Source organism: Hippocampus bargibanti, linkage group LG01 (assembly GCF_051943395.1).
Source record: "Hippocampus bargibanti isolate YZ-2025 linkage group LG01, ASM5194339v1, whole genome shotgun sequence".
In the NCBI taxonomy this organism is placed as follows: domain Eukaryota; kingdom Metazoa; phylum Chordata; class Actinopteri; order Syngnathiformes; family Syngnathidae; genus Hippocampus; species Hippocampus bargibanti.
Genome location: NC_142734.1, coordinates 1340441 through 1363841, shown reverse-complemented (window position 1 = coordinate 1363841; position 23401 = coordinate 1340441). Strand labels below are relative to the sequence as shown.

General features: G+C 43.5%; 2 protein-coding genes across 5 annotated transcripts; one reads left to right on the top strand and one right to left on the bottom strand.

Moving 5' to 3' along the window:
* Positions 1–533: 533 nt before the first annotated feature.
* cdadc1 (cytidine and dCMP deaminase domain containing 1) lies at positions 534–11103 on the top strand. Of its 3 annotated transcripts, none has more exons than XM_089020546.1 (12): positions 534–676; positions 808–977; positions 1053–1150; positions 2191–2368; positions 3341–3605; positions 4737–4943; positions 5018–5142; positions 5841–5890; positions 6178–6347; positions 6425–6614; positions 10192–10231; positions 10310–11103. In XM_089020546.1, exons 2-12 carry the CDS (start codon positions 884–886, stop codon positions 10405–10407), a joined length of 1515 nt encoding a protein of 504 aa, XP_088876672.1. In that variant the 5' UTR covers positions 534–676; positions 808–883; the 3' UTR covers positions 10408–11103. The 3 variants fall into 3 exon arrangements, with proteins under 3 accessions (XP_088876672.1, XP_088876595.1, XP_088876512.1); XM_089020469.1 differs by having other exon boundaries at positions 534–766; positions 847–977; XM_089020386.1 differs by having other exon boundaries at positions 534–977.
* A 1525-nt stretch (positions 11104–12628) lies between these two features.
* On the bottom strand, positions 12629–22146 carry cab39l (calcium binding protein 39 like). 2 transcript variants are annotated; one of them, XM_089020185.1, is made up of 9 exons: positions 21929–22146; positions 19039–19165; positions 18050–18214; positions 17845–17963; positions 16650–16818; positions 15732–15791; positions 15583–15648; positions 15356–15499; positions 12629–14359 (listed from the first exon to the last, which is right to left on the bottom strand). In XM_089020185.1, exons 2-9 carry the CDS (start codon positions 19138–19140, stop codon positions 14180–14182), a joined length of 1005 nt encoding a protein of 334 aa, XP_088876311.1. In that variant the 5' UTR covers positions 19141–19165; positions 21929–22146; the 3' UTR covers positions 12629–14179. The 2 variants fall into 2 exon arrangements, with proteins under 2 accessions (XP_088876311.1, XP_088876389.1); XM_089020263.1 differs by having other exon boundaries at positions 21945–22146.
* Positions 22147–23401: the final 1255 nt, after the last annotated feature.

The following is a 23401-nucleotide window of genomic DNA, read 5'->3' as shown; positions in this document are numbered from 1 at the left end:
CTAACACATTAGATAGTTAGCTAGATAGCTAGTCATCCAGCTAGATCTAGATCTAATAGCTAGCTAATAGATAACTAACAGTTGGCGAATAGGTAGCTTGATAGCTAGCTCGACTGTCATAATTTATGATGTAACAGCATTTTACAAGTGACAAAATGGTCGCAAAATGATCATAACTAAAAAGTGTATTTCAAATTCAAGTTTCTGATATTAGCTACGCTTTAGCAGAGTTAGCGTCATTTCTTTCCATTTGTTCACATAACTTTGGTGGCTAACATGAGGGTATATCTCATTTGTATTTGCTTTAAAAAAAAAAGGAGTATCTACTTCCAAGAAGGGTTTTGAATGAAAAAAAAAACATTATGTCAAAATATTTACAATTTCTGAACTTTTGAGGGTTTAATCATAAATTGTCATTCCTATCTTGAAACAGCACTTTCTAGCAAAACGCATTTCCCTCATGAAATCAAGCGCTCTGCCGACCCCTAGCGGAATAAGACGAAATGTGCCATTTTTAATGACGTCATCCCTTCTATGCGGAAGTCACCCGCTGATCAACAAAACGTATCGGCGTTCTTTTTTAAACACTCAAAGACCACAAGGACGACGTCGCGTATCACATCAGATACGAATCCGCCCTCTTGTGACAACGCGCAGACCGAAGTGGACGAGAGGGGTGACGACCGCACGAAAACGCCATTTTTACCTTCCTCCGACCTTCGCCTAAGCAAAGTGTTGGGACTGTCAAAGTTGGCGCTAGCAAGAAGTACCGGCCGCGGATAACGATTACGCGAAATCTCGTTTTAGGCACGAAACGTGACTGTTGACGTTCAAGTGTCGCGATAGGTACTCGGTGGCGGATTTTCTGCCATACGCCGATTGGATGGAAGAAAGCTGCAGCGAGAGTCCAGCCGAACCGGGCCAGGCATCGCCTCTCACAAGAGACTCCGGCTGTCAGACCATCAGCGCAGTGCAAGGTTGGGCGGGCCCTGTTAATCAATGAACGAAGCGAATCGATGAGCGATATGTATGATTGTGTTTCGACGGTGCAGGTTTTAGCCCCAGGTTCTCCAAACTCAACTTGTTTAGCTTGTTGAGTTTGTGGCTGGAGCTGTTCCCTCAGGAGGAACCGGAAGACGACGACGATCAGGTTGGTGGCAACATAACATCTGCTTGTTCACATTTTCATACCTGTCAATCGCCCGTATTTTTGCCGTATTATGTACCATTTTACAAGAACGTTTGGATCCGAAACGCTAAATTTGTTAAAGGACAACCGACACCTACCAACAAGTTGCATCCATAATTTGTAAAATCACTTCAAATGACTTCCACTGAGCGTATTTGACAAAGATTATTATAGCTATATTTTACCTTTTAAGACTCACGCTGAATATTCAGGAAGTCTTTGTTTTTAAGTTGATGACGATGCCTGACGTGACGTCACGGAGGGAACGCCCCTGACCGAGAAACTGACACACAATGCATTTTGGGTACTTTTACGACATAACGACATAAATAATGCGATGGTGAATCGTTGTGTGTTGCGGCCAATTGCGATAACGCGCATAAAGAAGGTGTATGTTTTAGCGCTTAGTAATGAAATGGATTATTATGATTATTATTAATATTTCATTGCGCAAGTTTATCTGGCTCGCTATCTAACTGGCAAAAGAATAGCCAGCTAGGTAGCTATCTAATGGATAGCAAATTGATAGCTAGCTAGCTAGATAGCAAATGCATAGCAAATAGATAGCCAGCTAGGTAGCTAGCTAATAGATAGAAAATGGATAGCAAATAGATAGCTAGCTAAGATAGCTAGCTAGGTAGCTAGACAGATAGCTAATAGAAAGAAAATAGATAGAAAAAGAATAGACAGCTAGGTTGCTAGCAAATAGATAGCAAATGAATATCAAAGAGATAGATAGCCAGCTAGGTAGCTAGCTAATAGATATCAACTATATTGCTAGCTAGGTAGCTACCTAATAGAAAATGGATCGCAAATAGATAGCTAGCTAGGTAGCTAGACAGATAGCTTATAGAAAGCAAATAGATAGCAAAAGAATAGCCAGCTATGTAGCTAGCTAATAGATAACAAATGAATAGCAAACAGATAGCCAGCTAGGTATCTAGCTAATAGATGCATTTATTTCACTCCTAATTTTATCTATCTGACTTGCGTTGCTTTAGATCCGAAGCGTCGGTCTCGTTGTGGTGCGAGAAAATAAGGTGGTGGGACTCCACTATAGCGGTCATGAACTCCACGCGGGCCAGGCAGCCATCATCCAGCACGCCGCCCGCTTGGCCGACTGTCAGCTGTACTTCTCTCGGCGACCATGCGCCACCTGCTTGAAGATGATCATCAACGGTGCGCAGAGCTGGCGTTCGTTTCAGTACGCTGATGCCTTGGCTTACAAACTTAATTGCTTCCCAGACAGAGTGTAAGGTGAAAAGTGTGTATCCCAAAAAATAATTTCCCATAAGAAACCATTACAATGAGAATAATCCGTTCCAGGTTCTCATAAAACGTAATTTTTTTCTTTCTAAGCCTTAAAATTACACAAAATATACTTTATTTTACATGTAATAATTGTGCTATGGGATTATAATTAAAGAAATAAACGGTACTATATAATAAAGTTCTTTTATTTACCTTTTTGATGGTCGTTGATGGCTTGATGGAATGGAGTCATCAGCATGAAACACTTGATGAGGAACGTAGCCTTCTTCTTTCACCATCTTGAAGAATGATCCCTTGTAGGTGCTTTCGCTGCCATCATTTTATCTAGTTCCTCATCCATTGTGTTCTGCTTAGCTGGGTTGATAGCTTTTTTCCACCAAGTGTACAGATGGCTTGTGCGGGTTATTTGTGGAGCTTGATTGATGGGAATTTTAACCTTGCAGTCTACATTCTGCCTTTGAACTATCAAAGTTGAAACGAGTCCAAATTTCAATGTTTTCTATCCATTTTGTCACTCACGCTCTGTTGTCTGCCTCTCTCTTTAATGTTTAAACCACCTCCCCTCACTCCTGCGTTCTTGACCAATCACGTGGCTTTAACCGAAGACTGGGGGCGGGTAATAGAGGACAAAAAAAGTCTGCAGCCATTTTGTTGTAAGAACAGGCTCGTTCGCGAAGGACACATCACTCATTGTGGCGCTCCGTGTGTATCCCGAAAAAAAGTTCGTATGCCAAGGTAAAAGTGTCCTAAATGTAACGTTCGTAAACCGAAAAGTTTGTAAGCCAAGGTGTTGGTAAAGCGAGGTATCTCTGTAATCCGTGTCCCGTCCCCGCCGTCACGTTTCACGTTGACGTCAATATCAGTGGATTGCGTTTGCAGCCGGAGTGAGTCATATCTCCTTTTGGCCCGGAGATCCCGAGGTCAGCATGCTGCGGGCCCCCGGGGGCCGCTGCTCCGAGGAGGCCGCGCTGGACGCGCTGGCGACAGAGAAGCTCAAATCCAACAGTCGCTCGCACATCTGCTTGCTGCTGCAACCTCTGGCGCCAGGCATGGTGCACTTTGTGGGCGAGACGTCCAGAGAGAGTGATTTCATGGAGACGCTGAGCGATGACCACCTTGGCAGCGCACAGGAGCTCTTCTGCAGGTCATTCGACAGGCCCATTGATGCCATTCGCTTCATAGTAACTGCCAGACTATGTGCCAAAATGCCAGGGTTTTTGTCATTGTCACTCAAATTCCACGACACAAACAATATGGAGTTTTTAGGACTACATCAACATGCAGTACAGCGTAAGAAACCTTCGACTGTCTTCTTTCATCAGAAAAAAAGGCGTAATTTTGAGTTAAAAGTCGGAATTATCCGCTAAAAGTCGCAATTCTGAGTTAAAAGTCGGAATTTTCAGTTAAATCGGAATTCTGAGTTAAAAGTCGGAATTGTGAGTTAAAAAGTCGGAATTCTGAGTTAAATCGGAATTTTGAGTTAAAAGTCGGAATTCTGAGTTCAAAGTCGGATTTCTGAGTTAAAAGTCAGAATTCTGAATTAAAGGTCGGAATTCTGAGTTAAAAAGTCGGAATTCTGAGTTAAAAGCGGGAATTTTGAGTTAAAAGTCGAAATTCTGAGTTAAAAGTTGGAATTCTGAGTTCAAAGTCGGATTTCTGAGTTAAAAGTCAGAATTCTGAGTTAGAGATCGGAATTCTAAGTTAAAAGTCAGAATTCTGAATTAAAGGTCGGAATTCTGAGTTAAAAAGTCGGAATTCTGAGTTAAAAGCGGGAATTCTGAGTTAAAAGTCGCAATTCTGAGTTAAAGGTCAGAATTCTGTGTTAAAAGATCGGAATTCTGAGTTAAAAAGTTGGAATTCTGAGTTAAATCGGAATTATGAGTTAAAAGTCGGAATTCTGAGTTCAAAGTCGGATTTCTGAGTTAAAAGTCAGAATTCTGAATTAAAGGTCGGAATTCTGAGGTCGAAGTCAGAATTCTGATTTACAGGTCGGAATTCTGAGATAGAGGTTGGAATTCTAAGTTAAAAGTCAGAATTCTGAGTTAAATGTGTGTGCGTTACTTCCAGGTTGAGTGAATGCTGGGGCGTCTGACTGCCGCTACTCACCCGCAGAAAAACGTTGCTGTTCTTACTTAACCCGTGACTGTAAAGTGTCCTTTGGAATTTCTAAATTCAATGTGTTATTATGATTATGATTAAAACCACTTTTTATTGTCACATGGTCTGGCAGCGAATGAGTTAATGAGAAAAAAAAACGCGCGCTTTGGCCTTTTAGTGAAGAAGAGAAACACTTTGAAGATTTTTCCAAACGATTCCTGATTGAAGACTCCCATCGGCACCGAGACATTTTCAACCAAATGCATCTGGAGAACTTCTGCGGGGAACCTTACTTTTCCAACCTGCGCCACAACATGAGGCAGTTGGTGAAAGTTCTGGCTGCCGTGGCGGCCGGAGTGCCGCAAGAACACTGCGGATTCCGCCGGTGAGATTCGCTCTGGAAACTCTCCCTTTTGCTTTTTTCTTTTGGACGCATTTTTGATGTGTCTGCAACAACAGGGAAGGCGCAAGCCCGGAAGAGGCGTCGCTCACTTGTTCGTCGCCGCCCTTTCATCACGAGGGCGTATCCCAACGAGTCGCCCGCCATTGCATCATCCAAGCTAGGCTACTTGCTTACAGAACAGGTTTGCTCAAGAGTCGCGACAATTTAAAGGACAACCGACACCCTTTTTTTGCTTGTTTCCTAACTGACGTTAGAAAAAGGTTTTAGAGCATCTAAAATACCCAAAATGCTAGCTAATGCTAGCTAGCTATCTGTTAGCTATGTATCCAGCTGGCTCGCTATCTATTAGCTGTCTACCTTGTTAGCTGGCTATCTATTAGCTAGCTAACTGGCTATCTATTAGCTATCTAATAGCTAGCTTTGTATTTATTGGAGTTATTCCGAGTTGAGTGAACGCTTGCGCGTGTGGCTGCCGCTGCTCACTCACAGAAAAACTGATCCAGTGACTGAAAAGTGACCTTGAGAGTTTTGAAAGGCGCTTATAAATGAAATGTATTTGTATTATTATTATTATTAGCTAGCTATCTGTTAGCTATGTATCCAGCTGGCTAGCTATCTATTAGCTGTCTAGCTTGTTAGCTGGCTATCTATTGTCTAGCTAACTGGCTATCTATTAGCTATCTTATAGCTAGCTAGCTAGCTAGCTTTTTATTTATTTGAGTTATTCCGGGTTGAGTGAACGCTGGCGCATGTGGCTGCCGCTGCCGCCATTATCTTATCTCCTTTCATAGAATTATATTTTCCGTAATTCCTATTGAATATTATATTGAATTTGCATCATGTAACCATTTTTTTTTCCATTTCTGTTTTTTTTCCCAGAGGACCCAAAAGTAGGCGTCGGCGCCGTTATCTGGGCCAACAGACGCTCGGTAAGTTCACTTTCCACACGCGCCTGCGTTCACTCAACCCGCAAGTAAGTCAAATAGATTAAAAAATATATATTTTGTGTAATTTTAAGGCTTAGAAAATTAGAAAGTAGAAAATTATGTTTTATGGGGACCTGGGAACGGATTATTCTCATTTTAATGGTTTCCTATGGGAAATTATATTTTGGGATACACACTTTTCACCTTACACTGTCTGGGAAGCAATTAAGTTCATAAGCTAAGGTATCACTATATTGCATGTACAAAAATGTGTCCCTCTTCTGTGCAAGACTGGTCTGGATGGACTGGGTCGTCTGTCCCTGGTGGGTTGCGGGTACAACGCTTACCCGGCCGGCTCGCAGTACGCCGAGTATCCCCTCATGGATGACAAACAGGAGGACCGAAAGCAGCGCAAGTACCGCTACATTATCCATGCCGAGCAGAACGCCCTGACCTTCAGGTAATCCAAAGAGATAGCTAATAGCTAGCGGATAGCTAGCGAATGGATAGCTAATTAGACGGCTCTGCCGTTTCCAGGACTCGCGATATCAACCCGGAGGAAGCCGCCATGTTGTTTGTCACCAAATGTCCATGCGACGAGTGCATCCCTCTGATCCGAAGTGCGGGCGTCACCCACATTTACACCAGCGATCGCGACCGCGACAGGAACAAAGACGACATTTCTTACCTGCGATTCAGCAACTTGAAGCAAATCCAAAAATTCATCGTGAGTAAAATGTTTAGTTAGCCCCTTTTCCAAAAAATATACCGGAATTTCACCACCACCACGACGACGACGACACGACGACGACGACACTTACGACGACGACACTTACGACGACGACACTTACGACGACGACACTTACGACGACGACGCTTACGACGACGACGACACTTACGACGACGACGACACGACGACGACACGACGACGACACGACGACGACACTTACGACGACGACGACACGACGACGACACTTACGACGACGACAACGACACGACGACGACACTTACGACGACGACGACGACGACACGAGGACGACGACGACACTTACGACGACGACGACACTTACGACGACGACGACGACACTTACGACGACGACGACGACACGAGGACGACGACGACGACACTTACGACGACGACGCTTACGGCACTTACGACGACGACGACGACACTTACGGCGACGACGACACTTACGACGACGACGACGACACTTACGACGACGACGACGACACTTACGACGACGACGACACTTACGACGACGACGACGACACTTACGACTCGACGACGACACTTACGACGACGACACTTACGACGACGACGCTTACGGCACTTACGACGACGACGACGACACTTACGGCGACGACGACACTTACGACGACGACGACGACACTTACGACGACGACGACGACACTTACGACGACGACGACGACACTTACGACTCGACGACGACACTTACGACGACGACGACACGACGACGACACGACGACGACACGACGACGACGACACAACGACGACGACGACACTTACGACGACGACGCTTACGACACGACGACGACGACAATTACAACAACGACGACACTTACGACGACGACACTTACGACTCGACGACGACACTTACGACGACGACGACGACGACACTTACGACGACGACGACACTTACGACGACGACGACACTTACGACGACGACACGACGACGACGACACTTACGACGACGACACGACGACGACACTTACGACGACGACGCTTACGGCGACGACGACACTTACGACGACGACGACGACACTTACGACGACGACGACACTTACGACGACGACGACGACACTTACGACTCGACGACGACACTTACGACGACGACACTTACGACGACGACGACGACACGACGACACGACGACGACGACGACACGACGACGACGACACGACGACGACGACGACACTTACGACGACGACGCTTACGACACGACGACGACGACACTTACAACAACGACGACACTTACGACGACGACACTTACGACTCGACGACGACACTTACGACGACGACGACGACACTGACGACGACGACACTTACGACGACGACGACACTTACGACGACGACGACACTTACGACGACGACGACGACACTTACGACGACGACGACACTTACGACGACGACGACGACACTTACGACGACGACGACGACACTTACGACGACGACGCTTACGGCGACGACGACGACACTTACGACGACGACGACACTTACGACGACGACGACGACACTTACGACTCGACGACGACACTTACGACGACGACACTTACGACGACGACGACGACGACACGACGACACGACGACGACACGACGACGACGACGACACTTACGACGACGACGCTTACGACACGACGACGACGACACTTACAACGACGACGACACTTACGACGACGACACTTACGACTCGACGACGACACTTACGACGACGACGACGACACTGACGACGACGACACTTACGACGACGACGACACTTGCGACGACGACGACACTTACGACGACGACGACGACACTTACGACGACACTTACGATGACGACGCTTACGACACTTACGACACTTACGACGACGATGACACTTACGACGACAACGAAGACACTTACGACGACGACACTTACGACGACGACGACGACGACGACACTTACGACGACGACTACGACGACACTTACGACGACGACGACGACACGACGACGACACTTACGACGACGACGCTTACGACACGACGACGACGACACTTACGACGACGACGACACTTACGACGACGACGACGACGACACTTACGACTCGACGACGACACTTAAGACGACGACGACGACACTGACGACGACGACACTTACGACGACGACGACGACACTTACGACAAAGCTTACGACGACGACACTTACGACGACGACACTGACGACGACGACGACGACACTTACGACGACGACGACGACACTTACGACGACGACGACGACACTTACGACGACGACACTTACGACGACGACGACGACACTTACGACGACGACGACACTTACGACGACGACACGACGACGACGACGACGACACTTACGACGACGACGCTTACGGCGACGACGACACTTACGACGACGACGACGACACTTACGACACTTACGACGACGACGACACTTACGACTCGACGACGACACTTACGACGACGACACTTACGACGACGACACGACGACGACGCGACGACACGACGACGACGACGACACGACGACGACGACGACACGACGACGACGACGACACTTACGACGACGACGACACTTACGACGACGACGCTTACGACACGACGACGACGACACTTACAACGACACTTACGACGACGACACTTACGACTCGACGACGACACTTACGACGACGACGACGACACTGACGACGACGACACTTACGACGACGACGACACTTACGACGACGACGACACTTACGACGACACTTACGACGACGACACTTACGACGACGACGCTTACGACACTTACGACACTTACGACGACGACGACACTTACGACGACAACGAAGACACTTACGACGACGACACTTACGACGACGACGCTTACGACACTTACGACGACGACGACACTTACGACGACGACTACGACGACACTTACGACGACGACACTTACGACACGACGACGACGACACTTACGACGACGACGATACTTACGACGACGCCGACGACGACACTTACGACTCGACGACGACACTTACGACGACGACGACGACACTTACGACGACGACGACGACACTTACGACGAAGCTTACGACGACGACACTTACGACGACGACGACGACACTGACGACGACGACGACACTTACGACGACGACGACGACGACACTTAGACGACGACACGACGACACTTACGACGACGACGCTTGCGACACTTACGACGACGACGACACTTACGACGACAACTAAGACACTTACGACGACGACACTTACGACGACGACGCTTACGACACTTACGACGACGACACTTACGACGACGACGACGACACTTACGACGACGACTACGACGACACTTACGACGACGACGACGATGACACTTACGACGACGACACGACGACGACACTTACGACGACGACGACACGACGACTACGACGACACTTACGACGACGATGACACGACGACGACACGACGACGACACTTACGACGACGACGACACGACGACGACGACACTTACGACGACGACGACATTTACGACGACAACACTTACGAAGCTTTTCGGATGAGGAGCGAAATGTCCGACATCTTTGATTTTTGTAAAGCAACTGTCTTGTTTCCATAGTGGCAAAGGGACCCCGAAGCGTCTTCTTTGAACATCCCCAGTAAGCAAACTTTAATATAAAATGTGAAAAATGTGTTTTAAACCCGCCTCACGTCAAATCACGCATCTCGGCTTCCAGATGGTCACAGTCGCAAGCGCAACACGGACGAGCCGCAGGAGATCCCAAGCATCAAGAAGCTCCGCGACGGCAGTTCCGACTCGCCCACCGCCAGCTGAGCGTCGGCCTCACGGCAGCCATGTTGCATGTGCGCATTGGAACTGAACTGGCGCTGTCAATCTTCTCGAGATTTGCGTGGACGCAACGCCACTTGGATCAGCATCGAGACACGTGACTGAGCTGACCAATGAGCTTATCGCAAAGCGGTTTATGATACAGTGATACCTTTGCTTACGAACTGAATTGGTTTCCAGACAGAGTGTGTAAGGCGAAAAGTGTGTATCGCAAAACCCAATTTCCCATAGGAAACCATTAAAATGAGAATAATCCATTCCCAGGTCCCCATAAAACATAATTTTCTAAGCCTTAAATCTACACACAATATACCTTATTTTATGTATAATAAATGTGCTATGGTATTGTAATCAAAGAAAACGTTCGTAAACCTAAAAGTTCGTAAGCCAAGGGGTTCGTAAACCGAGGTATCACTGTAGTATACTATAGTACTGTAATATTGAAAATATATTACGATTGTCATTATGTGAGTCGTGAATTTTTTATATGTACAGTGGCTTGAAAAACTTCATACCCTTTGAACGGTCCCACATTTTGTCATGCTCTGACAACAAAGGTAAATATATTTTATTGGTATTTTATATGAAAGAAGACTAAGCGGTTCAATTGAAAGAAAATTATACATTAAATACACATTAAAAAAATAATACAGGTAACATCTGACTTACGACTGAGTTCTGTTCCGATACATGCATACATACATGCATACATACATGCATACATGCATATATACATGCATGCATAGATACATATATACATACATACATGCATGCATACATACATACATGCATACATACATACATGCATACATGCATACATACATGCATACATACATACACGCATACATACATACATACATGCATACATACATACATGCATACATACATACATACATACATACATACATACATACATACATACATACATGCATACATGCATACATGCATACATGCATACATGCATGTACGCATACATACATACACGCATACATACATACATACATGCATACATACATACATACATACATACATACATACATTCATGCATACATGCATACATGCATACATACATGCATACATGCATACATACATACAAACAATACATACATACATGCATACATACAAACATACATACATGCATGCATGCATACATACATACATACATACATGCATACATACATACATACATGCATACATGCATACAAACATACATGCATGCATACAAACACATACATGCATGCATACATACATGCATACAAACATACATGCATACATACATACATGCATACATATACATGCATACACATACATGCATGCATACATGCATGCATACATGCATACATACATGCATACATACATACATACATACACGCATACATACATACATGCATACATACATACATGCATACATACATACATACATACATACATACATGCATACATACATACATGCATACATACATACATGCATACATGCATGCATACATACACGCATACATACATACATACATGCATACATACATACATACATACATACATACATTCATGCATACATGCATACATACATACATGCATACATACATGCATGCATACATACATACAAACAATACATACATACATGCATACATACATACATGCATGCATGCATACATACATGCATACATATACATGCATACATGCATGCATGCATACAAACATACATGCATGCATACAAACATACATACATGCATGCATACATACATGCATACAAACATACATGCATACATACATACATGCATACACATACATGCATGCATACATACATGCATGCATACATACATGCATGCATGCATACATACAAACATGCATACATACATGCATGCATACATATATATATACAAACAATACATACATACATACATGCATGCATACAAACATACATGCATGCATACATACATATACATACATACATACATACATGCATGCATACATACATACAATACATACATGCATACATACATACATACATACAAACATACATACAGACATACATACATACATGCATGCATGCATGCATGCATACATACATACATACATACATACATACATACATACATACATACATACATGCATGCATGCATGCATACATACATACATACATACATACATACATACATACATGCATACATACATACATGCATACATACCAAATAAAACTCCAGAAAAGTTGACTTTCCATCCTTTTTATTCATTCTCGGTATGGTACACAATGAAGCCGCATCCCGTACCAGATGAAAAGCTAGCAACGAGATTCAGAATGTGGACAAACATCCACACGGGAAATGAACTACTCATTAAAGCTTAAGTATTGTATGTGCGTCAGAGGCAATGTGTCTTTTTTCCCCCATTTTAAAACCAACTTATGACATTCTATGATTTTTTTGTGCACATTTTGTGGGTTTCCACAAGTTGCCAATCCACTGTCATCGCATATTGTTGTCCAAAGCCTAATGACATCAAAATTCCACTTTTGTTTTTGCCAATGCTACTTCCCCTTTAAAAACACAAGTAAACAAAATACAGTGATACCTTGGCTTACAAAGTTAATTGGTTCCCAGACAGTGTGTAAGGTGAAAAATGTGTATCCCAATATTAATTTCCCATAGAAAACCATTAAAATGAGAAGACTTTCTCTGCGATAATTTTACCTAGTTCCTCATCAATTGTGTTCTGCTTAGCTGGGTTGATAGCTTTTTGCATCAAGTGTACAGATGGCTTGTGCAGGTTATTTGTGGAGACTGATTGATTGGATATTTTAACCTTGCAGTCTATACTCTGCTTTTCAAAGTTGAAACGAGTTCAAATGCCACTGTTTTCTATCCATTTTGTCACACTCTCTCTCTGTCGTCTGCCTGTCTCTCTAATGTTTAAACCACCTCCCTTCACTGCTGCGTTCTTGACCAATCACGTGGCTTGAACCGAAGACTGGGGGCGGGGAATAGAGGACAAAAACAACTCTGCTGCAATTTTTTTGTTAGGAGAACGGGCTCGTTCGCGAACGACATCACTCGTGTGTATCCCGAAAAATAGTTTGTATGCCAAGGTAAAATGTTCATAAATTTAACGTTCTTAAACCGAAAAGTTCGTAAGCCAAGGTATCACTGTCGACACAAAAAAACACTGCAAACTAAAATGGCACTTCTGAATCTATCAATCATCCGAATCATCGGACCCCGAAACATAAACAAAGACCACTTTGTCACTCACTCGGGGTCTTGTGTACCATCGTATAAATACACAGAATAAGCATGAACACGTCCATTAGCCCAAACAACCATTTTAGAAAATACAGAAAGTGCTCGGAGGTGCAGTGAAGAATGAGTTGATCGCGCGTTTCACTGCTAGCAACATCTGACATGCATTGATCAGATTAATTGATTGATTAATTGATAGAAACACATCCTTTCCACATGACATTTGTTTAGTTACGTCATGACTCCGTAACCAAACTTTTGGTATGACGAGCTAACTGTCGGGCGGGGTGTGACTAATTCCTGGCATTTTCATTTCTGCTCTTGCGCCACTTAGCCAATCAGATGCTGCCAACCAAATGAATGGCGGCAATGCTACATATCAATCATTGAAAAATGAATAATTACAAAAGGCGAGTGATTAAGAAACTATTCTTGCACACATTTTTCTTTTTGTTTAAATAGCTTGTTTTTTTTTTGTTTTCTACAGGTTCCTATTGATAAACGAAAAAAGGGGAGGAGCTACTCTAAGACGGCGGTTTTTTAAGATCCCTGATCTGTTTGATAAGGTACGTTTTCTCGTCGTTGAACTGCTCATCGTCCGTGCGGTCTTTCTGGAAGTTGCTCAGGAAGTCAATCAATTTGCTCTGGTTCTTAAGCAGGATGTCGACGATGGGCTGCGTCTTGTTGGGGTTGGCCACAAACACCTAGACACAGATATAGACGTTATCATATTTAAAGGTTTCAGCTTTTGATGACAACGGGAGTAGGGGAGTAAAAAAAGCTATTTTCATAAAACAGCAAAACCCTTCACTAAATCGCCATGGTGGGGTGAGGTTCAATTTGGATTGTTCGTACAACTGAATTCTTAGGCTTAGTTATGCTAATGAGTTGATACCAGAGCAAATGGGGCAATCAGGCCAGTCGTAGACCCCATACTCAGGCACGACAACAGAAGTAATCAGTCAGGACAATAGAAGTAATCAGTGTGGCCGCAGGGAGTAGTCCTCTGCTCCCCCCAACCTGAGAGCAGAGACCATTTATAGCAGAGTCTGGCACCGCCACATCTGGACAGTAGGGATATATATAGGGCCAAAACTACCAGCAAAAATGTTTAGTTCGCTGACGAAGCCTCTTGGATAAGAAGCAAAACGTCCGACACCTTCAAGGAAGTCCAGATGAGGGCTGAAGAAACCTTCTCATCGATGGACCACTCCTGTACGACTGACAGCTCACACAGATGTAATGCTGTTGTATAGTTAGTTGGCCGAACACAAGTGATTAATGCTGATGAAACGGGCCACTCCATTCCATGAAGCCATCAACGACCATCACAAAGGTAAATAAAACCACTTTATTATACAGTACAGTTTATTTATTTAATTATAATATCATAGCACATTTATTATACGTAAAATAAGGTATATTTTGTGTAGTTTTAAGGCTTAGAAAATTAGAAAATTATGTTTTATGGGAACCTGGGAACGCATTATTCTCATTTTAATGGTTTCCTATGGGAAATGATTTTTTGGGATACACACTTTTCACCATACACACTGTCTGGGAACCAATTAAGTTCGCAAGCCAAGGTATCACTGTATTTTGTGTTTGAATGCCAATCGTGTGTCATTTGCGACACATACCACCTGGCTGAAATCAACGGTGTGGGGGTTAGTCGGCGAAGTTGAACAGGCCGACCATACCTTAAAGACATGGAAGGCCTCGAACTGGATGTTGGCACTCTTGTCTCTTAGCAGGTTCATCATCATCTTGAGATTTTCCGGCTTGCTGATGTAGCGCGTCATCACCGTAAAGTTGTGTCGGTCCAGCAACAGCTCGCCCAAAAGCTGCAGGAGAGTTTCCGTGATCGGCGTTCGCTCATCAATGACCTGCGACGGTTTTTGCGCTAGCGACGACTTGGTTTACAAACCTTGAGCGACTGCCTTTTGGTGACGTAGTTCTCAGAGTGCAGAAGCTTCTCGTAGTCTGCAAACACCTGCGACGAGAAAGGTTGAACGCAGGTCACGTTTAGCGGCAAAACATTCTCCCGTGAAAACGGGCTGATGAACGATCGCTCACCGCATCGTAGTTCTGTTCCAGATATTCGGCCACCAGCACTTTATGCCTCGTCAGGAGATCCTGCCAGCAAAAACAAGACGACAAATGGTTCTGAGGTAGCTTACAGCTAATAGCTAGTTCGCTAGATAACTAATAGAAAGTTAGATAGCTAAAAGTAGGCTAGCTAGATAGCTAATCGATAGCTAGCTAGGTATCTAGCTAAATAGCTAGCCAGATAGCTAATAGATAGTTAGCTTGATGACTAATAGCTAGCCAGCTAGATTGCTAATAATAATCCATTTCATTTCTAAGGGCATTTCAAAACTCTCAAGGTCACTTTACAATCACAGGATAGTTTTTCTGTGGATGAGCAGCGGCGTAGACAGCTAATAGCTAGCAAGCTAGCTAATGGATAGCAAATAAATAGCTGATAGCCAACAGCTAGCCAGCGAGACAGCTTACAGCCAGTCAGCTAGACAGCTAATAGCTAGCTAATGCATAGCAAATAAATAGCGAATAGATAGCCAACAGTTTACAGCCAGCCAGCTAGAGAGCTAATACCGAGCTAGCTAATGGATAGCAAATAAATAGCGGATAGCCAGATAGGCAACAGTTAGACAGCTAATAGCTAGCTATCTAATGGCTAGATAGCTAGCCGGATGGCTGATGGATAGCTAGCCAGCTATCTGGCTGGCTCTCGACTTGCTGTCTGGATGACTAGCTGTCTATCTGGCTAGCTATTAGCTATCAATTAGCAAGCAAGCTATCTTTCTATCTGAGTTACTTTCGGTTTGAATGAACGCTGGCGCGTGTGGCTGCCGCTGCTCACCCACAGGGAAAAACTTATCCTGTGACTGTAAAGTGACCTTGAGAGTTTTGAAAGGCGCTTTTAAATGAAAGGTATTATTATTATTATTGTTTCTGAATATGATTGGTTACCTTGAAGGTAGCAAAGGCGTCCGAGGCAATATCGAAAGTGGACATCTCAACGTAGCTGAAGAATCGATGGAAATGATCGGAATTGAGAAGCACTTTGGCGAGCGGCTCGTGGCGGATGCATTCCCTCAGCATGATCCCACAGTTGAGCGCCACCTGGGGGGCTTCGTACCTTCAAAAAAACCAACGTGGACCAATTTGAGACCTCGGCGACCAATCGAGGGTGGCTTGGAATTGACATCTGTGGATCTCATTTTAAACAGACTTGTTTTAAAAACAAAAAATAGACAAAAAAACATTCTGACAGTCCCTGCTTCATCATATTTTATCATTTCTACCTAGCTAGCTATCAAATTGCGATCTATTTGCTATCTAGCTAATAGATAGCTATCTATCAAATTGCTAGCTAGTTAGATAGATATCTATTAATTATCTATTAGTTAGCTAGCTAACTTTCTATTTGAGTTATTCCGGGTTGAGTGAACGCTGGCTCATGTTGCTATCTATTACCTAGCTAGCTAGCTATCTATTTGCTAAAATTAGCTATCTAGCTAGCTATCTATTGAATTGCTATCTATTAGCTATCTAGCTAACTATTAATTATCTATTAGTTAGCTAGCTAACAGTCTATCTATTTCAGTTATTCAGGGTTGGGTGAACGCTGGCTCGTGTTGCTATCTATTAGCTATCTAGCTAGATATTTGCTATCTATTAGCTATCCAGCTAGCTATCGATTAATTACCAATTAGTTAGCTAGCTAATTTTCTATCTATTTGAGTTATTCCGGGTTGAGTGAACGCTGGCTCATGTTACTATCTATTAGCTACCTAGCTATCTTTGCTATCTATTAGTTAGCTCGCTAACTTTCTATCTATTTGAGTTATTCCGGGTTGCGTGAACGCTGGCTCACGTTGCTATCGATTAGCTATTTACCTCACTAGCTATCTCTTAGCTACCTATCTAGCTAGCTATTAGTTATCTATAAGTTATCAATTAGCTACCTAGCTAACTTTCAATCTGAGTTATTCCAGGTTGAGTGAACGCCGGCGCATATGGCTGCCGCTGCTCACCCACAGAAAAACGTATCCTGTGGCTGTAAAGTGATCTTGACAGTTTTGAAAGGCGCTTAGAAATGAAATGTGTGATGATGATTATTATAATTGGTGAGAGAGTGCGTGCGAGCGAGCGAGCGACCGACCCTTTCAAGAGGATAAAGAGAACGTCTTGACGGGAGCAAAAGTACTCGACGGTGGGGCTCCTGGTTCCGATCTGCCTCCTCAAGATGTTATTAAAGATCTGACAGACGTCCTTCTTTCCCTGTGAGCACACGCGTCAAATCAGAGTGAGTGAGTGAAGTGCGCAACGGCGCATCGTCAACCTGCATATTTATTTTTTTTTCTCACCTCAAAGTCGATGACTTGCAGGTTTTCCACCAGCGCGATTAGCAGGCCGCTGTTGTAGAGCTCTTGGGCCAACTGGGCCACCGTCTCCGTGTGAGGTTCCTTATCGTTGCTCCCGTACAGGATCTCTTTCATGGACACCAGACACTTGGACACCTCCTCGGATGCCTGCGGGGACACAGAACGATACATTTCATTTCTAAGCGCCTTTCAAAACTCTCAAGGTCACTTTAAAGTCACAGGATAAAGTTTTTCTGTGGGGTGAGCAGCGGCAGCCACACGCGCCAGCGTTCACTCAACCTGGAAGTAACTCAAATAGATAGAAAGCTTGCTAGCTAAGCAATCGTTAGCCAACAGATACCTAGCTAGATAGTGAATAGATAGCTAGCTAGCCAGCCAGAGCTAATAGATAGCAAATAGCTAGCAAATGATAATAATACCATAATAATAATAATAACAATACATTTCATTTGTAAGCGCCTTTCAAAACTCTCAAGGACACTTTACAGTCACAGGATAAAATGTTTCTGTGGGTGAGGAGCAGCAGCCACACGCGGCAGCGTTCACTCAACCCTGAAGTAACTCAAATATATAGAAAGCTAGCAGGCTAGCTAATGGATAGCAAATAAAAAGCAAATAGATAGCCAGATAGCCAACAGCTAGACAGCTTACAGCCAGTCAGCTAGACAGCTAATAGCTAGCTAGCTAGCGAGCTAGCTAATGGATAGCAAAAAATAGCGAACAGCCAGTCAGCTAGACAGCTAATAGCTAGCTAGCTAGCTAGCAAATGGATAGCAAATAAAAATCTCTTTCATGGAGACCAGACACATCTGGCTAATAGATAGCCAGATAGCCAAAAGCTAGCCAGCTAGACAGCTTACAGCTTTTCAGCTAGAAAGCTGATAGCTAGCTACTTAGCTAATATATAGCAAATAAATAGCCAAAAGATAGCCAGATAGCCATACTAATAATAATACTTGGCCTGCACTGACCTTGTCCGATTTTTTGTCCTGTTTAAGCAACAGGGCCAAGTTCTCCTTGAGGGTCTTGACGAGTTCCACCGGGGTCTTGTGGGATTTCCCAAAGAGAGGCATGACGTCCTCGCGCTCGCCTCAAGTGCTAAGCAAAAGCAGATAGCGCAAATGATGTGCCGAGTTAGCCGAGTAAACGGGTGAAACAATTGGCCAAGCTCGATTCAAGGGGGTGGGTCGATGTGGCAGGAAACCATTCAAATAAGAATAATCCGTTCCCAGGTCACCATAAAACAATTTTCTAAGCCTTAAAATTACACAAAATATAACGTATTTTCTGTATAATAAATGCACTATGGTAATATAATTAGAGAAATAAACGGTACTGTATAATAAAGTTATCTTGAGGACTCATCCCTTGTAGGTGCTTTCTCTGCCATAATTTTACCTTGTTCCTCATCAATTGTGTTCAGTTTAGCTGGGTTGATAGCTTTTTGTATCAAGTGTACAGATGGCTTGTGCGGGTTATTTGTGGAGCCTGATTGATGGGAATTTTAACCTTGCAGTCTACACTGTGCCTTTGAACTATCAAAGTTGCAACGAGTCCAAATTTCACTGTTTTCTATCCATTTTTTTCACTCTCTCTCTGACGTCTGCCTGTCTCTTTAACGTTTAAACCACCTCTCCTCACTGCTGCGTTCTTGACCAATCACGTGGCTTTAACCGAAGACTGGGGGCGGGGAATAGAGGACCAAAACAGTCGGCTGCCATTTTCTTGTTAGGAGAATGGGCTCGTTCGCCAACGACGCATCACTCATTGTGGCGCTCCGTGTGTATCCCGAAAACTAGTTTGTATGCCAAGGTAAAATAGTCATAAATGTAACATTCGTAAACCGAAAAGTTCGTAAACCAACAGGTTCGTAAACCGAGGTATCACTGTACATGTTTTGAGAAAATGAAATCATTCCTGGACGGCCCGATAGTCGAGTGGTTAGCACGCCGATTTCACAGTGTAGTGTAGTGTGGTGAGTTCAAGACCTGGTCCGGCCTCCCTGTGTAGAGTTCGCAAGCTTTTCTTGAAACGTTGCAGCGGATTTGGGGCAAAGACGTGACACAATAAAGGCTTGTACTTGAAATGCGTTCTCTGAACAACACACTATTGTACTCTGCAGGTATGTGTCAATGGTGACGAAGGGACTAGTCACTCAAAGAGAAGGACTGATGTGGCGGTGGGTGTTGCCAACGCACAGAAGAAGTGGCCTGTTGTTTCATAAAATATGTCCAAGCAGGCTCCCATGTGCTTAAAGGACAACCGACACCTCCGGACAAGTTGCGTCCATAATTTGTAAAATGACTTCTACTGATTTGACAAAGATTGCACCGCATATACAGTGATGCCTCGGTTTACGGACCCCTTGGTTTGCGAACTTGTCGGTGTACGAACGTTAAATTTATGGAAATTTTACCTTGGCATACAAACTATTTTTTGGGATACACACAGAGCTGCCACAATGAGTGATGTGTCGTTCGCGAATGGCAGCCGACTTTTTTTGTCCTCTATTCCCCGCCCCCAGTCTTCGGTTAAAGCCACGTGATTGGTCAAGAATGCAGCAGTGATGGAGGGTGAGGGGGTTTAAACATTAAAGAGACAGGCAGATGACAGAGAGAGTGAGGAAATTGCTAGCAAACTGACATTTGGACTCGTTTCAACTTTGATAGTTCAAAAGCAGAGGGTATACTGGAAGGTTAAAATATCCCATTCCTTGTGTGTTCTACATACTTGGCAATAAAGATGATTCTGATTCTGATCACACACAAATAACCCACACAAGCCATCTGTACACTTGAGGCAAAAAGCAATCAACCCAGCTAAACAGAACACAATTGATGAGGAACTAGATAAAATTATGGCAGAGAAAGCACCTACAAGGGATCACTCCTCAAGATGGTGAAAGAAGGCTATGTTCCTTATCAAGTTTTTAATGCTGATGAACACGGCCCCTTTATTATACAGTACAGTTCATTTCTTTAATTATAATACCATAGCACATTTATTACACTTAAAATAAGGTATATGTTGTGTAGTTTTAAGGCTTATTTAGTCTTACATTACGTTTTATGGGGACCTGGGAACGGATTATTCTCATTTTAATGGTTTCCTACGGGAAATTATTTTTCGGGATACACACTTTTCGCTTTACACACTGCCTGGGAACCAATTAAATTCGTAAGCCAAGGTATCACTGTATGCCTTTCCTCTAAAGTCACCATGAACAGGCCCCAGATCCTTGCCTCCCAAACTATATAAGCAGCAATAAAAAAATAGATTGTGATCAGAGGAAGGCAAAGTGATCATATAAGTGCCTTCATGCCTAATTTATAGTTGCCCTTTGACAGCTGATCCGAGTCTATTCCCTGTGGCGCAGTCAAAAAAAACATGGACGGCATATGAACACCTTCCGGATTTTAGTTTGAAAATAACCGGAAGTGGCTTTGTTATCATGGTGGTTAACCTCACACCTGACGTCTAAAGTAACAGTGGGGTGGAAAAGGAGCTAAAAGAAAATAAACAGCCGTCGTATTTCAACTAAGATTGCTGTCAATACAACGACAGTATGTCAATAAGTAATTATCTATGAGCCATTTTGGGGAAAAGACCGCATTTTGACATTGGGCAGACAATGCGATTTGACAAGGCTACACCCCTCTCGCCCCGCGGCTCAAGTCGCCTTTTGTCGGACGGATTTTTACGGCTAATCACATTTGTCTCTATTATTGTACCACAAACCGCTGCTGGAAATTAAACATCTACAGTCACGAACTGACCCCGATTGACTTTACACAAATCGAGCAGGGGCAATAAAACACGCCAATTGCGATTCCAAACAACGAACCTGTAATGGATACTTACAGTAAGAAGAATCTACCTTTGAGCGTCTACACGCTTCTGTCCTGCTTTCCAGCCGTCCTGATAAACTTTTTACGCCAGGGTTGTTAGTCCACTGGGCCGCCAACTAAAAAGTGTGCGAAACAATTTAAAATGTGAGTAATTTGTTAGGAAGGCAGTGCAGAATTCCATCTGGTTACGCTCAAGCCTTTTTGTCGAGCTAGGAAGGGCAAACGACGCCACTTCCGGCGTCAACCGGTTGAAAGGTTTCATATTAAAGCGAATTTTCAGTACAAACGTCAATCTCTTACCTGAGCATTGAAAGAGCAAGAACACATTGGAAGCCAGATTAACCCCAAATATGTTCCGAACCGATAATTATATGTAGTATTACAGTGATACCTTGGTTTACGAACTTTATTGGTTCCCAGACAGAGTAAGGCGAAAAGTGTGTTTCCCAAAAATCATTTTTCCCATAGGAAACCATTACAATGAGAATAATCCGTTCCCAGGTCCCCATAAAACAGAATTTTCTACTTTCTAATTTTCTAAGCATAAAAACTACACAAAAAATATACCTTATTTTATGTATAATAAATGTGCTATGGCATTATAATTAGAGAAATAAACCGCACTGTGTAATAAAGTTGTTTTATTTACCTTTGTGATGGTCGTTGGAATGGAGTGGCCGGTTTCATCAGCATTAAACACTTGATGAGGAACAAAGCCTTCTTCTTTCACCATCTTGAGGAATGATCCCTTGTAAGTGTTTTCTCTGCTATAATTTTACCTAGTTCCTCATCAATTGTATTCTGTTTAGCTGGGTGGATAGCTTTTTGCATCAAGTGTACAGATGGCTTATGCGGGTTATTTGTGAAGACTGATTGATGGGATATTTTAACCTTGCAGTCTACACTCTGCCTTTGATCTACCAAAGTTGAAACGAGTCCAAATGTCACTGTTTTCTATCCATTTTATAACTCTTTGCCGTCTGCCTGTCTCTTTAATGTTTAAATCACCTCCCCTCACTGCTGCGTTCTTGACCAATCATGTGGCTTTAACCAAAGACTGGGGGCGGGGAATAGAGGACAAAAACAACTCTGCTGCCATTTCCTTGTTAGAACGGGCTCGTTCGCGAACGACACATCACTCATTGTGACAGCTCCGTGTGTATCCCGAAAAATTGTTCGTATGCCAAGGTAAAATGTTCATAAATTTAATATTCGTAAACCGAAAGGTTCGTAAGTCAAGGGGTTCGTTAACCGAGGTATGACCGTATTATTATTATTATTATTATGAATTGCTTTTCTCGAATAACAAAGTCAAAGAATCAAAGGAAAGCATCGGAGTTTATTAGAGCTGCTTTTGATTTTTACATACAATACAGACTTACATATTTACAACTATACAGATATGATAGCTTTATATCAACACCATCATCAGTAGATATACAGTAGGAAAATAAAGACTGTGGTTGCTGTCATGTGCAGTGTAAAA